The sequence below is a fragment of the Triturus cristatus genome, chromosome 12 (assembly GCF_964204655.1).
Source record: "Triturus cristatus chromosome 12, aTriCri1.1, whole genome shotgun sequence".
NCBI classification, from domain to species: domain Eukaryota; kingdom Metazoa; phylum Chordata; class Amphibia; order Caudata; family Salamandridae; genus Triturus; species Triturus cristatus.
In genome coordinates this window covers 639,019,999-639,037,832 of record NC_140595.1, presented here as the reverse complement: position 1 = coordinate 639,037,832, position 17,834 = coordinate 639,019,999, and the positions used below count along the sequence as shown (strand labels likewise).

Genomic DNA, 17,834 nt, shown 5'->3' with positions numbered 1-17,834 from the left:
CCTTACCCTGGCTAGAAGCAAGTGTCCATATTTGGACAAAGGTACCTACCTCTGCCAACTAGAGACCCCTATTTCTAACACATGGTAAAAGCAAAACTGAATGACTACAATCTCATCTGCTGAATTCTGCATGAGGCATTCACTCCCCTCCCAGCCACAACCCGACAAATATTAGTGGCATGTAAATTGTAATGCAAGTGTGCCTGCAATAAGACAATGATGATTTCACTTAATCTTTCAAGCAGAGCAGAACTTTCAAGCGCAGGACAACTGAACTCAAAAATCAAATGTTACCCACTGTTCTCGATGTTCTTTAAAATGTGACTGTAACATTTCCTGTTTACAATTGCAAAATGCAATGCTATGAAAAGAAATATTTGTTTCCATTATACAGTAACACCCATTAGGAAGGAATCTGGTGGACTCTAACATGCAATTTTTTTTTATAGCATGCATAATTGTCTATTGGAATATTAAACCTAATTTTTTTAATTAGCTATGGCTACTTTTGTAAAGCGTTATAATAAATAATGGTAGCACAACTCGCCTCGCTACTACATAAACAAATAGGTTTTTTAACGTATGGCTACAGACAGATTTATCTATCTGTTGAAAAGCTAATGAGATCCATAATACCGACACAAGGTATATCACAGATGTAAGCATTGTGTGATTGATCCCATGATGTCATAGGTAAAGTGGCACAATTTACCTATGACACAAATTGGAATACATGGAATAATGGCACCACCACTGCAAACGTCTTCTTCATTTAATGATATTTCCTGCCCAACTCCCAGATATTAGAAAATAGGAATGACCTAACTCCTGGTTAACTTTGTGTCCTATTATACTGATTTTTTGTCTGTTTCGCAGCTCAGATGTTTGCTAGGATATATTAATGGTCATCCAGTGCCTCCCTTCAGGCTTTTATACCTAGGTTATACTCAGCAGCGCCAGCAATACGAACCAACTGCGCTTAATTCTACTGTAGGCTTCTCTCGGGCTGCATGTACAGTAAGTGCTGCTTTCTCACCAAAGCTGTTCAATTCAGACGCTGTGATAATCTGCTCTGATGACTGCTTCAGCTGCATATGTCACTCGCCCAAGCAAAACAATATATAATTTATAAAGTCACACCTATCTGAGAAAAAAATGAACACCTCTTTCTCTACACTATAGAAAATATGTCTAACTAACAAAATGCATTCTCATTAAAACAGAACATACTATGCACAGCTTCAAAGGAATACAATATAAAATTGCCCTACAAAAACAATTGCTTGCATCTCTCCGGACATCTACAACTATAGTATTTGACCTACAGTGTAAAGCTTCCTGATAATTTTAATTAACTGAACCTTCCAATATGGTAAAGCCTCCATGTAAGCACGTCCGCCTTGCTTAAGTAGTTATATGCTGCATATTTTATTTGTTTTTTCCAGTAGTAACAAATAGACAGTTATCGTGCCCATCATAACAATTAGTAACTTTGCAATTGACCAAAGAACGCTTACAATAGACAGTAAGTGCATAAAATATAACCCGATAAGTCAAATTTTGACATTTTCAAGTAAAAGAAGATAATTCTATTCAACAACACGAGCAAAGAAGACCAGAGAAATTTAAAAGACACACAGTTGGTTGTAAGAAAGCATGGACTGTATCTCAAACATAAACAATTGTGATGAGGTGCTACTGCGCAGAAAAATATATAAAATGGCGAGAAAAAGAATGCATATAAAGAAGAAAAACAGCCCATCTACCTCAATTTCTTAAGGTAATTATGGGACCGCTAGTCATACTACGATATAATGGGATGCCTTCAAATTGTTCCTAAGACGCATGTGCATACAGACAACATACTCTTTGCAAAGATGTAACTAGATTTGAAGAGGATATAGGACAATTACCAATAACGGCAGTTGACCATAAACAATCAGTGAACACCTGTAGCACGCAAGGGTCACTTACACAGATACAGCTGACAGACTGGGCTTACATGACTATAACAAATCACACTGCTTGGCAACATTAGAGGCAGATAAAGCTGGCATATTACTGGTCTGGTTGGTGCAGAATGAAACCCCTAACTACGCCATTATTGCATTAAGTGGGGACTAACAAAAGACTACACTTGTATTACAAGAAATTATATATATGGCCACATAACGATAATACCGCAGACATTCAACAATAGCTAGTCCAGTTGAATTTATGTAAATTGACACAAGTTTAGACATATAACCTCGATGCACCCTTGAGTTGAACTTTGAAGAATTAAAGATTGCAAGTAATGGTATGCGGAATCACAACACGGTCGTTGTAACGACCGCGTTGTGATTCCAAGCGGGGAAAAGGTGGCGGAATAACGTCGTAGATTCACACGGCAGTGATGTCTGTTATTTCCCCTTGAAATCGCTTTGGAGATAAAGCCCTTAGCCGTGAGATTCAGGTAAATAGGAGATATCCAAGACATTAGTATTGGAACTACAAAACACACTATATACTTATATGCAGATAACATCTTACTGTACTTTCATAATACCAAGCAAGATGTAGGAAAGGCAATAGAAATACAAAGATATTTTGCAACATATTGGGGCTGCATATAAATAGAAAAGGTCCTACTTGTTCCAGCTCAGAGCAGTGCCTGATGTTGCTACTTAACAGATACCCAAACTTTCACTGAAACACTAGAGGGACATGTTTAAATATTTGGGTTTACAATATTTCGACACAGGCCTGACCTGAAAATTAGCAACTTGATAAAGACACTTGCTAATATACGAGCATTGCAACATTTTGGAACAAGCTACCCCTCTACGTGGTTGGGAGGATTGCCATTGCCAAGATGGTCATGATACTCATCTTCCTATATCTTTTTGCAACTTCCCCGAGATGCTTATTCACTGGAGATGATAAAGTTAAAAAAAAGAGTTGATATTGAATAGTGGTAGGCAGAAATAAGCACTACCTAAACTTCAGGACCCACTGGTGGGATGGGGCCTACCCATGTCCAACATGGAGAACTACTACCGTGAAGCACAGCTGCAATGGGTGGCATGATGAATGACAGTATCAACTTTTCCAGAAGCAATACTGCTCCAGGAGAAAATTGGAAAGTTGCCCTTGTTGGTAAGCTTATTGGCACTACTAACACTACAATTTATAGACAATATATTATTAAAGGTGGCCAATCGCTGCTGGCACATACTAATATGCAAGATTAAGGGAGCACCAGCATATGCTCCGTTTCTTTCCCTGTAATGCTTACCGGAGTTCAAACAAATAGTATATACAACAAATATACACACTTGTTTTGAGGCAGACATCACAACATTTTAATACTTGTTTAATAATGGAGACCTACACACTTTCCAGGGCCTACAAGAGGTACAACCAATACCAACAGGCACCTTTCCAACTTTTATTGCAAAAGTGAAGTCAATCAGAACCAGGTGGTCTTATGTTGAGTAACCCCTCCCACACATACAGTACTTGAAACACTACTGGAACTACGCACCATCAGAAGCCAGGGACTGGGCTTTACTCGGCACTGCAACAAATGGCCACATAAAACCTACAAACATTAAGACCAAGATAGGCATCAAATCTAGAGGAAGATATAAGAGACCAAGAGTGGAATCAGATTCTCGTTTACCACAAAATATTTCTAGTAGTGATAGCTTCCAAAAAATTGAACACAACATTCCACATCATGTGAACTTAAAGACCAATCGGCTCCGTCAAACACATGCAACCACGAAGGATTAATGGCCCACATTTAAGAAGACTGAACAACTTAATAACAATGTTCTGGTTCTGTACCAAAATAAAGCCATTATGGGAGCAAATTATTCAGACATCTGGAAAAGTAACTAAAATTAGACAGGTAACCCGAAAGCTAGTTTATTGGTCCCAATCCCTTGATTAAAATAAAACATATGAATGTAAGTTGATTTATTTAGCATGTGTGCTCTGAAAATGACTCGTTGTCCTACATTGGAAAAACTGTGCAAATAACAAAGAAAATCCACACAAATAAATGCATGGAATACGATGCTGTTAGTCCTTGAACAAGATAAGGACAACAGACCACCTTGAACATTCCTCCAGAGAATTAAATAATGTAATAGTCATAGCTGAGTCAGCTTCAAAGTTAACACTTCCTTACAGTTCTCAGTACTGGACCTGACATGCATACCAGAATTTAGCAGGCTACATGTTAATAGGAATGTTCACCCCAATCACAGTTAACGTTCACCACAGAATGAAACATTATATTAAGTCCACAAGTGAACTAAAAGGGAAGTCAGTTGACCTCGGCATCCAATATGTGGCTTAGACTCCTAGTGTTTATGGGGCAACTTTATAGCATACTAAATCAAACAAAACGTTTTTATACAGTGCACAACCTTTTTTCATTATCCAATAAGAGAGCTCCTTCAAATGTGTTCAGGGTGTGCACTGTATAAAAACGTTTTGTTTGATTTAGTATGCTATAAAGTTGCTCCATAAACACTAGGAGTCTAAGCCACATATTGGATGCCGAGGTCAACTGACTTCCCTTTTAGTTCACTAATGGCTTGGGAAGTTCTTGAATGTTCTTGTCCATCTGTCTTTTATAACCATCTCTTTTAAGAAATGCCTCTCAATGCCGCAATATAATACTGATGTACTAAGGTGAAATCTTCCAGAATGTTAAAGAAATATACTTTTTAATTTTTAAGCTTTTTTATCATAGTTTTACATGATGTTTGTTGTACGTTTTAAATGGCAAACTTGTTTAGGGCTTGGTTCGTACTTCGTACCCAAGCCAAGCCAAGCCTTTAAAGCCAAAACAACCCCTTGCCTCCGCTCTCCCAATTAATTTGCTGTCTCGTCCACCTCTAGTATATCTGGCTAACATCTCTTTCTGATTTAACGAGATTCAGTTCTGACCACTGTTATTTCCGTGCTTTAAAATACTGTTAAATGTAGCAAAATATCCACGGGTAGACCATCGTAGTATATCCGCGACCACCGAGTGCATTCATAGCACAACACAAACATCACTGTTGCTTTGTCTTGCCAAGTAATTGTGTGAAATTACATTTAAAACTTTTGGGTGGAAAATTCGTGCCCGGAAGACCAAGCAAAACCCCTCATTGAGCTCTCCCTGTTGACATGGTTGCACACTCCTATCTACACGGCCGCTTTTATGCTCGAGTGATGCGATACCGAATAAACGAAACCAACTTGGGCCACACTAACGCGGCGTCACCCGCGTATATTTGCATAAATATAGGCAGGGTTTCTTTTGCTAATAAAATGGCCATCTCGAAATGGTAAAGTAGCCATCAAAACTCACCTAGAAAAGCGTTGTAAACTATTAAAAAAAAAGTTCACTTTTAGTTGAACGACACTACCAATAAATAAAACATGTTTTTTATTTTTGGAACGCGTCTAAAATGATTTCTACAAAATTATAATCTTAAATAATTCTAAAAAAAATTACTTTCTTCATACTAGAAATGTGTCGAGTTTAATTTAACTTCCTACCCTATAGTTTGTTCTCTAGTGGGACACTGAGCAATTGTCCTAATCGCGAAATAACGCCCTGCTTTCATGGGCGCTCAAGGAAGGACAGAGTTACTCGGTGACTTTAATGCGTGCGTGAGCAGTCTTGTTCTCGCGAGATGTGAGTAAACGCGTCTGTTGGACTGTCAGTAGAGATCGCCTGTCGCCTGTCGAGTGTTTCTGTTACTGATCCATTCCTGCCAACAGTCTTAGCGGCGCGCCCTTCAAAACGATAGCGGCCCGAGACATGGCTGAAACCGATCCCAAAACCGTCCAGGACCTGACGGCGGTGGTGAGAAAGGCTGTTCGGCTCGGGAGTGGGGCACTGGAACGAGCGGGGACTCAGGGGAGGGGGTGTGGTATCGGACGGGATTGCTATGGTTTCCGAAGCTCGGTACATCAACGCCGGCCTCCGAACATTCTGGGCATATTTAATATGAGACGGATTGTTATTTGTGCTCTTCTATCGTCCCGCCTATCATACAGTATACGCGCATCGTTTTTGTATATAGCCTTGTGATTTCTAAAAAAAAAAAAAAATCCTCACGAGTATCCTCGCGTTTTTTGGTAATGTAAGATGGATTGGTGGAGGGCTACTTGTCACTCGTGAAGGTATCCAGGTGGTGAACTTTAAACTCTCATCGTTGTTTAAAGGTCTGATTTTTACGACACCGTAATGCATTAACGGAATTCTGTTTTGTTTCTCATGCAAATTATTTGTGTTGTTGCCTGACAACCGCATACTTTTTTTTAGTTTATTCAGTCTCTGCTTTAAACGAGTTGGTGCATCCTAGACGTTTTTTCCCCACACGGCAATAATGTTGACAACGTTTAATGTGTTACACGTTAAAAACCGAGAAATTTAACCCAGTCCATATTGCTGACTGTCCTATACACGTAAGCTTATTTACTGGGAATACTGTTGGAAAGTTAAACGCCAGTAAAATCACGTGCCTATGACTGTCGCTTTAGGCGGTTCCGTGGTGTTTACTTTGTCTCAACAGGAGAGTATTTCTGAGATTTGCTTTTTGACGTCTCATTATAAAATGGCTACTAGCCCCGCCTTCTATGAAACTGAGAACAAAGTGAAACCAATGATGCGTTTTGAATTGCGAAACTTTGAAGAAATGGAAACTAAAACTAACCAAAGATCCGGATATGCAAGATTTTACTGCCACCCATGGTTTTGTAATAACTACAAAAAGGGTGGCGCTTATATTTTGCAGCGACCCTAAGACTTTCTGGGTTATATTAATATCATGACAAACAGCTATTTAATTAAGTGCATGTGGAGGGCGGGTTCTCAAAAAAGAAGACTGCAGGTTGATACATTTTAAGTTTTGTTATTGATTAAGTTGTCTTGATTAGTCCAACACTTCGCTGCTTACATAAGTGTCTACTTTTATTTTTGTGATATCCAGAATTATAAGACATGGATCAGACAAAACTCTCCCATTGTGTCTGTCTTTTAAAGAAATAAATCCCTAGTTGTGTCCTTGTTCTGTAACGTATTGGGGACTTCACACTGGGTTGAGGTCGGTTTTAACCTGCTCACGTTGGGATATAAGGTATGTGCTGCTTGTACCAAAAGATCTGATATTTTGTGGCTTCAAAGCGTACGGTGCAGAAGGCATGTTCGTTGTGTGCACCCTCTGCTTCGAACATCTACACCTCTCTGCTGTGTAAGGGCCACATCTGTGAGTGAATGGGTGTGTTAATTGGAGGCAACCCCCGGCCCCCCTGTCGCTTTTCTGGGGACTTTTGTGTATTTTCAACCCTGCATATGTCTTTTTCACTAAATGGAAGCAAGCACATGTAATGTTGAAGGTCAGTCCATAGCTGATGGGTCTGGGTTTAACATGAACTTAGCATCTTTTAGAACACGTTGATATGACTGTGCAGAGATGAAAAAGCCGGTCTCACCGGTTGTGGCACAGAGGAGCCAACCTGCTCTCAGTTCCTGCAGTGATAATTTGATCAGTAATTTGTGCTCACTTGCTAGCATCTTGATTTGTGTAGAGGAAAGCAGTGTGGTGGCCCAGATGAAATGCTGATCCAGGAAGAAACTCCAGAAAATAATATGTCGGCTCTCCTCCGGCCAAAACAGGGACCAGCTTTTTTCTAAACTAAGCAAGAGTAGTACATATGATGTTCCAGTCTATAGGTGACAATGTTCTCAATTTCATTACCTTCTTGCTCACCAACGAAGATGCTATTTATTTAGAACTTTGAAAGTGGGAGAGGTTTGCAAATATATGGCGAAAGATGTACTGAATTTAATTTGGCATATTTGAGACAACATGGGTTCCAAGTGGCAGAAATACTCTTCCAGCCTTTGAAGTCACTTCAGACATCGGGATCTCTTTCCCTCCATGAATCCACTTGCAGGCAATCACAAATGTGACCATGGCAGAATAGAAGCATTTCAACAAGATCTCAGTCCTGAATTAATGAATAGGAAACCAAGGAACCAGACTAAGACTTGCAGGTTTCCTTGAGGGTGTTTGCCATACATAGATTTCGATGTTAGGAAGGGTTCGGATTGGATTCGGTATTGTCGGATCTGGTTCGGAACCCTTGTTTCCTACGGAATTGGTCACCTTTCTGTATGACTTGAGTACAATGGAAGGAAGCTATTCGGGCTGTCTGAATTGGTTCTGGATAGGAATCAGGCAGCCCGAGTCATTCAGAGCCGAATCGTACAACCCAATGGAGCGAGTATGATGACCGATTCGGACTGATATTCCAAATCGGGTTGACTGAGCTGAAACAGCTTTCGGAAACGGTCTATGGGGGCCTGTTGCGGGCGACTGAATGTGGCCCTGGGTGTACCCAAGGGACCCCTCTTCCCAACCATGCACAATGTGGCAGGCACCATGGGGTGCCCGATACAGGGAGCAAGGTTTCTCTCCCCCCCCCACCTCTTTTTCCAATGGGTGCCTGGGTTCTCGTTCGGGACACAAGCTCCCATTGAAGTTAATGCGAGTCCAACCAAGCCGAGTCCGTAAGCATCCGGACACATCGTAATCGGTTGGTAGGACACCCCACATATGAATCGTTCAGAAAGCATTCCTAAACCGATTCGGAGGGATTGCTTTCCTAACGACAACGTAATCGGGCCCATAGTCTGAAAGGAATGCCTCCAGTAGCCTCGGAAATTGCCTCGATCACTGGATCCCACTAAATAGTGACAACAACTTTAAATGACAAACAGACCTAATCTAACTGTGAAAGAAACCTAGCCTCTGTACACATCTGGCTTTCTTAAAGATTTTCAGTCCAACTTAGTTATTTTTGATGGTTCTAAATCCTATAGTAAGTGAAATAGGTTGAGAAATAATTGGACATGATCTTGATGACATTCACGTTATAGAATTGATAGGAGTGAGGGAATCAATGACTGCCTATTGTCGCAGAGTCTGATGCAGTACAGTAATCTAGCCATTTGTAAGGAATCTCCAATGGAAAATGTCATCTTTGAGTCAAAGACTGGGGAGAGGAGTTGGCCTCACGGCTAGGGTGGTCGACCTCGAATCTGGGTAATTGGGTTCGAGTCTCTGCAATGACGCTGAACATACTGTGATTCTGTGCAAATCACTTAATCTCCCTGTGCCTAGCAAAAATGAATGTGTCCTCATGTAACGCAACTGGTGCTATGTAAAGCGCTCTGATACCCCATCAGGTCAAGTTCGCGCTATATAAAAACTCTGTTCAAAGACGTTTCCCGAACCCAGCTTGGTGGGGACATTCATAAAAGACTAAGTCAAAGCTGGGAGCAACACTGTCAGAACCCCTTTCACAGGGCAAGCAGAAGCAACTGAACACAACCGTGGAGGTTAACGCTTTTTACTCCCGATATCCCAGGGCCCCACTTAATGAGGGTCATGAGCAACTGGGACAAAGTAGCCCTTTAGCAATTGACTCTCAGTATTTGCGTGAGTCGAGCAGTTAAAGCCTGGCTTTCTTCCTTCAGCGTGTGTGTCACACCAAGCTCACAGAAATGCAGCAATCCACTACTTACTGGCCATATGCCTCTACCTCAGCACGCTCCTCCAGTCAGCCTGGGGTCTCCCAAAATGCACCCCAGAGTCTTCGATATATAACGCACCACACATCACATGCATGCAACCACATGTGCGCTGCACAGCACTATATACTGACCTTATGTAGGCCAAGGATGAGTTAAGCACACAGCAGCCAAACCTTACATGAGTGGGCCTGTAGGCCTCACTCCAGTGACATAAGTAAAAGTTAACAAGCCTTTTTCTTTTTACCTATCACTACACAGTATGCTGCCACCTCGACGCTCCTGCTACTTAACTTCTGACTAAGGCAGTAGATTTTCACCATCATGAGGGTAGCACTTTGTGTGCCACTCCCAGTCCACCTGACCGCAATCTGTGAGACAGGCCTATATCGTGGCATACACACTTGATCCTTGTTTGCCCATGACCTCAAAAAGCAGCACCGGGGATACAGACATCGGTGCAGCTGGGGCACTCGGGGTAGGGGGGTGCACCTTTGTTTCAATGCAAAGGACTTTTCCGTCCCCCAAAAAGTGACTCATCATTGATTGAGAAATCTGTTTAATCCAATTGGTTCCTGCAGGCTATCAGAAGAGGGTAGTCTGAGTTTTCCTAAGCACCTTATGATTTCAAAACCATCATCTCACCTTGTTCAAGGTGCAGCCAGAAAAGAAAGCTGGTATAAGGCACTTTACTAACAATACTGCTTGTCCGGTAAATGGCATCTAGGAAAGAGAAAGGGCAGAAAGAAAAGTCTCCACCAAGCCTGCTCGAACTCTACTTTGCCCTCACCATGTTTGGCAAAGTTCATGCACTATTTTTAATATATACCACTCACCCCTAAGTAAGGCCTCCTAAAGTCCAGGGGTAGGGTGCATTATATTAAAGTCTTGGACATGTAAGTGCAAGCTTGTATGTCCCTATAGTGCCCTTTATCATTAAAGGACACTGTAAATGATAGACGGTCCATAGGCTAACATGGGCTGGTGCTCGGGCAAAACTGAGGTTGGCATCTCTATTATGGTATTGCCTAAATATGTCCTGTTTGGTATCTGACAACATGCCGCCTCACCCTGACCTGAATCTCGTGTCGAGGACTTTGTGGCATGCACCCAGGTGGCTACTTTAGAGGTTGCCCCAGCCTTTCCTGTGCTCTGGCTGCCAGCCCGCGCTGGCTACTGCCTAGAAATCAAACCCCCTGCTAGGAGGTGTGAACTCTCTCAGGAGTCAAAAACAATGGCCTGGACGGAAAGGAAGTCCCGCTTCCTCCCTGACAGGCTAGCTAGTGAAGTGGCACTTCAAGGCAGTGAGCTTCAAAGGCTGCACAGCCTGTGATATGCAACCAGTTTGCCTCCCAAAAGAGGAAACGGGCCTACCATTGGCACATTTGCACCCGGGCAGGTGGAAAAATTTGGTAGTCTGGAGGTGTACATCTCAGAAGACTAGCCACACCTCTAGAGTGGGCTACCTGGTTTGTACAGCTGAGGAACACTTCTGCCATTTTAAAAAGTGGTAGAATAGTGGGTTCTGGGTAGAAAAGGTGATCTGTAGCCCCCAGATGTGAATACTTCAGGGGTCGGATTGGCTGCTAGAGTTAGCCCATTGACCACTTGCACCCACACCTCCTAAATCTAGAATTTAGGAACTAACCCCTGGCACCAGAACCTCAGTTATGTTCTAACTTGCAACAAGGATAATAGAAGAGACCTGTGTCTGTGACAACGAGGCTGTATGAACCAAAGGCATGATACTCTGCTCCTGTGGCAACCTTCCTGGAATTGCACAAACGCGGCTCGTCCTGGGCCATAGATCAGTTGCCCCCCCCCCCCCCCCTCAGCAAGAGGGACCCATTGAAGAGCAAAAGGCATTACCAGACTCCCCTGGACTAGTGGCACTTGTCCCCTGCATCAGAAGGTAAAAAGAATGTACCAGAACCAAAAAATCGCTGGCCATGGGCCCTGTGAGGGATTGCACAGAAGGCCCTGCGAGGGATTGCACAGAAGTGGATGGCCCAGTGCATTGTGAGAATTGTAGTCCTGCCCTCCACGAATTTTCAGCCGGCTACCGTGTTCCCCCGGACGTTGAAATTACTTTGTGTTGTGCTTATTGCTGCCCAAGCATAGTGGCCGTCAGTCCAGCAACCACCACCTTTACTCGACACTGCACCTAGAGGGAACTCCGTAAAACCTTTATCCGGCACCAACAATGGCTTCGTTGGCAACATTTGCACCCTGTTCCCCAGCAGCACCATGAAAGCAGTAAAACCAGCTCTCGCGCTTTGGCATCAAGGACAGCCCAGATAACTCTCCACCCGGGCTTCTTGAGACCGGTGAAATGTAACTGACTGTCAGGGCTCGGTACTGGGACCTTTAACCACCTTGGGTTCCACATGGCTTGACCTGCAAGTGATTGTCACTAGTAGTTTTTAGCATTCATCGCAATGATTAAGTTTTACAGTATTATTTTGCTCTGATTTGATATTGCGTCTAAAATCCCTAACTCTGGTTATATGTATCTGATTTTATTCGTTTTGGTGTCTAAGATCAAATCTGCTTTATAAATTAGTGTCAGATTTTTTACAATTTATGTCAATTACTTATCATCCGTGTTTGTACTCTGAAATGCTTAACACATATTCCTCTATTAAAGACTGACTGACTGCTCTTTGCCTCTCTCTATCAGGACTGGGCTAATGATTTATTATTGTGAATCCAATGACGATCTTTGGGGTTTGCGAGAGTATTGCATGGTGAAGCCTAACCAGCATTACCACATAATACTCCACATTCCTACAGGAAGTTTCAGTAGGGAAGAATATTAATGATGTAGTGATAGACCTCTTTTCTCTGACTTTAGAGATCTATATGATTACGTTCTTTGTCAACTTTTATTTTATACCTAGGAATTAATTTCATATTATTGCTTTTCACTTATAGGTGCAGACACTGCTTCAACAAATGCAAGACAAATTTCAAACCATGTCGGATCAGATAATTGGCAGAAATATCCTTTCATTGTCTGGTTGTCTCCTGGAAGTTTAACCTGGGTGCCTGAAGCCCTTGCCCATTTCTTCCTCACCACTCTCGTTGCTCCTACTTTATATTGCATGATTGTATGTTGTTAGCATGGCCTACCATCTTGGCAGTCTCATCTCTTGTCAAAATGGGCTATATATTGAATCGGCCTTTGAAAATGCATGATTTAAGCCAGGTTTATAAATTAGCTATATTCTGAGCACACAGTTTTAATTTGCTTGGCTGTTTAAAACTTTATTCAAAGTGTTTATAACTTCACGTCTTTAGAGTAAATGCCCACCAGGCAGGCCGAGATCTCTAAACATGGCTGCTGCTCTTTCACCATGGGATCGGAGACCACTCCACTGACCTGACGAGCTGGTGGGCCTCGCATCATAGCCCAAACGACTTCCTTATTTTAAGATTTTTCTGTTGAAACTGTAAAGCATCTACATCAAATAATGTATTGCTATTCCTTAGAAAAACATTCACCAAGTGCTGCAATGATACCTGCAGATAAGGTGCTGCGAGAAATAACCTAACAAATAATTGCCATTAAAAAAGCGAAGGTATTACCTTTCCAAATTAAAGTGTTAAATGTGTCTAGACGCAGGATGTGGCATTTTGGTAATTTAAATTGTTACGTGAATGTTTCCATCATCCTTTTAGTGGCTAGAATTTGTAACTCTTGCTGTAACTTGTTCGCTGGTCATAGTTCTGCTAATGTTTCCCCGTTAGTGAGCGAGCAGTGTTCGATAAACAATGGTGGCCAGAAATGTTTTTGTTCTATTGTGCTCCTACGCTTTCTTTTTTAGGTCTCGCCTGAGACAGCGCTTTAGCGCTGCTCTGGCGAGACTTATAGTAAGCACTTTTGGAAGTGCAAACGAGTGCTTTCAGGCCGCCAACTACTGTGCATGTGTGCCGGGCGCGCGCACCATTTGGCAGCCTGAAAGCACTCGTCTTTCGCCTGTCACACAGCCGCGCTTTGAAGTGTGATCGCGATTGCGATCACTTACATTTCGAGGGCGCTTTGATGTTTTCAGTGAGCCGCGCGGCCACTGAGGACATCAAAGCGCCCGTGAACACCATTTGCCACCCCCACCTCTTCAGCCAACTTACTCGCCATGTCTGCTCTGGATTCTTGTGCCTCTTTTTGTAACTCAGGAGCAGTAACATTGTCGTGGTGTCACTAGGGCTTCAAGTGGATGCTTTTTCAATATTATATACAAGCCACAGTTACTGCTAATTTATCTTATGCAACTAACAACGATTGACAAAGCCAATAGTCCTAACTTGTTGTAGGTATCATGTTACTTGTTGTGTGTAGCTGTAAACACGTAGCTACAGCCGCCCACCTAGTGCTTAATTTGTAACAAATAAGTGCTGGTGTTTTAATGAGGCAGAAGCTTTACACTTTATACTTTTTTTTTATTTTGCGTAACACAGAGGACATCAACTGAAATTTAATAGTGGCTTGGCTACAGCCACTTTCCCAGTGCTTAATTTGTAACAGAAGAGGTGCCGGGGCTCTGATTAGGTGGCAACTTTACACAGCATGTTGTTTTGTTTAGCCTGCCTAACACAGAGCACACAAACCGGAAAAATGGGGAGGGGATGTTCTTTAAAGGCCACTACTGCTAACTTACGAGTTTTGAAACCAGGTTTTAATGTCTGAATATGCTTAATAGCCTGTGATTGTGGACAAATTAGTTGATATTTCTATAGACACAAACATAAATATGACCTAAAGTGGAGCTACGTTATTATTTTATTTGTGTGTAGCTGCAAACACGTAGCTACAGCCACCCTCCTAGTGCTTAATTTGTAACAAAGGAAGTGCCGGTGTTTTGATGAGGCAGCAGCTTTACACTGTATATGTCTTTATTTAGTTTGCGTAACACAGAGCATATAAACTAAAATTCAATAGTGTCTTGGCTACAGCCACTTTCCTAGTGCTTAATTTGTAACCAAAGAGGTGCCGGGGCTTTTATCATGTTGAAGCTTTACAGAGCATGTTTGAATGGTTAGCCTGCCTAACACAGAGCACAGAAACCCTACAAATGGGGAGGACATGTTGTTTAAAGGCCAAAACTGCTACATGCTACACACTGATGCACGCCACACACTGTTGCATGCCGCTGCACACCACACACTGCTGCACGCCACACACTGCTGCACGCCACACACTGCTGCACGCCACACACTGCTGCACGCCACACACTGCTGCACGCCGCCGCACACTGCTGCACGCCGCCGCACACTGCTGCACGCCGCACACTGCTGCACGCCGCACACTGCTGCAACCGTGACACTGCTACATGCCACACACTGCTGCACGCCACACACTGCTGCACAAATGGGGAGGACATGTTGTTTAAAGGCCAAAACTGCTACATGCCACACACTGATGCACGCCACACACTGTTGCATGCCGCTGCACACCACACACTGCTGCACGCCACACACTGCTGCACGCCACACACTGCTGCACGCCACACACTGCTGCACGCCACACACTGCTGCATGCCGCCACACACTGCTGCATGCCGCCACACACTGCTGCATGCCGCCACACACTGCTGCATGCCGCCACACACTGCTGCATGCCGCCACACACTGCTGCATGCCGCCACACACTGCTGCATGCCGCCACACACTGCTGCATGCCGCCACACACTGCTGCATGCCGCCACACACTGCTGCATGCCGCCACACACTGCTGCATGCCGCCACACACTGCTGCATGCCGCTGCACGCCGCACACTGCTGCACGAAACACTGCTGCAGGCCACACACTGCAGCACGCCACACACTGCTGCATGCCGCTGCACGTCTCACATTGCTGCACGTCTCACACTGCTGCACGTCGCACACTGCTGCACGCCGCACACTGCTGCACGCCGCACACTGCTGCACGCCGCACGCCGCACACTGCTGCACGCCGCACACTGCTGCACGCCGCACACTGCTGCAAGCCACACACTGCTGCATGACGCTGCACGCCACACACTGCTGCCCGCCGCACACTGCTGCACGCCGCACACTGCCCACATATGCTGCACGCCGCACAATGCTGCACGCCGCACACTGCTGCACTCCCCACACTGCTTTTATGCGAGTTTATGCTACAAACATTGTAAATGACAATGCCTTTTGTTTGTTTTAAGACCAAAACATAAATAAAAGGAATTGTAATTTTACAATGCCAATAGCTCAAACTCTTATAATTGCGAGACCTATTGCATTGCAAATGCTTGTCTAATTTGCTTAAAGGGGGCACAGTGCAAGATTTTAAGCGTAAACTCTGCTACTTCATTTTGCAAGTAGCACATAATGTTTCACAACTGTGTCAAGGCGTGAAAAGTAAATCTACATTGCTTTTATAATCGTTTGAGTTTTCTTTGACCTTTGGTACTTGATGACATGAGCGGGCGTATTGATGACTTGGAGAAGAATATTGCAGACCTTATGACACAAGCAGGAGTTGATGAGGAGGACGAATTTAAAAAGGTCTGTTCTGTAATACTTGTACTTAATTATATCGACCCTAAACTTTTATATAACTGCTTTGATGGTTATAGTGACTGGCATGTGAGAAATGCAACTTATATAGAAATACCCAGGAAATGTTCAAGTTCACATTATGCTAGTTGTAAGGCCTGATCATTGAAGTACCTACGTTTGCAGTCTGTTGCCCCACATGGGAATTAATATAATTTGTACTCTTAAGTAAGGCTCCCTGTTTTCCGTTTTTACTGATTTTTACAGATAAATACAGACCGAAAAACATTTATTTTCCTGTCTGTATTTATTTTTAAATGTGGATAAAAACGGAAATATGGGTTGTTTTTGAGTGATTCCAAATTTTGTCAATCATGACTGCCAGGCCAATAGCTGTGCGGATTGACAGGCAAGAGGATAAAAAATAGAGATTTTAGTAAAGAGCCTTAAACAGCAGTAGATATGCCCAACCTTGATACTAAATTTACATATTTTCTTACAAGTGCATATTTTACCATCTGACCGTGTATATATCATTGAAACCTGTCGGGCGCTGTGGCACGAGTGCTCATTAACTGGTTAAATAAATGCAGAAATATACACATTTCAGCTTATTTTTTTCACAAAACTAGAATAAATGTGGATAAATACAGGTAAAATTTGTAAAAATAAATAATCTGTATAAATCCAGACGGAAATGACAAAAATATAAAACTGGGAGCCCTAGTTATAAGCAGTTTCCTCCCATTGGAAAACTATCACTGGGTGTTTTGTTTCTAAAACAGTAAATTGAGCAATAGAATTTGAAGTGGGTTAGGAAGTCAATGAAGAGCAATTAGTAATGGACCAGGTGTTAAATGAGCATTGTTATCAGTCACCGAATGAGTATCGGGAAAAAACTAATTTTGGTGCTCAGGCCAGGATTTGAAAATCTAATCTTAGTGATTTTCCTGTTGCCCTCTCGTAAAAAAAAAAAACGGATCATTTCTGAATGTTTTAGGCCGTTTTGTAGATTTTAGAATTCTCTTGGTTGTTTTCTTCTTTGACGATGAAACCTTATAATGACCTTCTATATTTAACCGTGACAGAATATTCATATGTTACGTTACAAACCAATTAGATTTGTTTTTTTAGTGAAAATATCTTCTGTTTTCTTTGTTTCAGCCTGACGTGAAAGCTGAATGAGTGGATTTTGGAAAGTTTTAAAGAAGCCAGATCAATCGTCGAAAATGTCTCCAAATTGACAAATTGTGTGAACAAGAAAACATTTTTATATATCTACTTGTTATAGAGCTGCATTTCTAAAGTTTATTGTATATTTAGATTTACAGGTATGCTGGTTGTGTTAACTTTTATTTCTCATGATTAGCCTGCATCTGTGTTTGAAGATGTTGATTTATTAAACGATGAAAATGTCAATTTGATCTGTTTTAATTTTGTTTCATGTGGGATATGTGCGCTTCTGTTTACTTGTATGAGGCATTTTATGACAACTGTAAAAGAACTTTAAGGTATCTAAATAGTTGACACAACTGTACAGATAAGCCAATGTGTACATGGCAAAATCGACCATTATTTATGCAGTCTTATTTGACTGAACTGTAAGTAGCGAAATCCCACCCATTATTCACAGCCTCTTAAACAAATTTTAGTCCTTTTCTTCAATCGACCCCACTGGAGGTAAATACTCTAGTTTCACAGCCCATGGAAGGGTTTACGGTTTACAAACGCT

At 42.4% G+C, this 17,834-nt stretch overlaps 1 protein-coding gene across 1 annotated transcript; it reads left to right on the top strand.

The window, feature by feature from the left end:
• The first annotated feature begins 5,678 nt into the window (after positions 1–5,678).
• HSBP1 (heat shock factor binding protein 1) lies at positions 5,679–17,521 on the top strand. Its single transcript, XM_085638537.1, has 4 exons — positions 5,679–5,854; positions 12,524–12,590; positions 16,017–16,111; positions 17,267–17,521. Exons 1-4 carry the CDS (start codon positions 5,810–5,812, stop codon positions 17,285–17,287), a joined length of 228 nt encoding a protein of 75 aa, XP_085494663.1. The 5' UTR covers positions 5,679–5,809; the 3' UTR covers positions 17,288–17,521.
• Positions 17,522–17,834: the final 313 nt, after the last annotated feature.

Coding starts and splice junctions, on each gene's coding strand:
- HSBP1 (XM_085638537.1), top strand. CDS start 5,810: ATGGCTGAAACCGATCCCAAAACCGTCCAGGACCTGACGGCGGTG. Junction 12,591..16,016: donor GGATCAGATAATTGGCAGAA/ATATCCTTTCAT, acceptor GACCTTTGGTAC/TTGATGACATGAGCGGGCGT. Junction 16,112..17,266: donor AGGAGGACGAATTTAAAAAG/GTCTGTTCTGTA, acceptor TCTTTGTTTCAG/CCTGACGTGAAAGCTGAATG.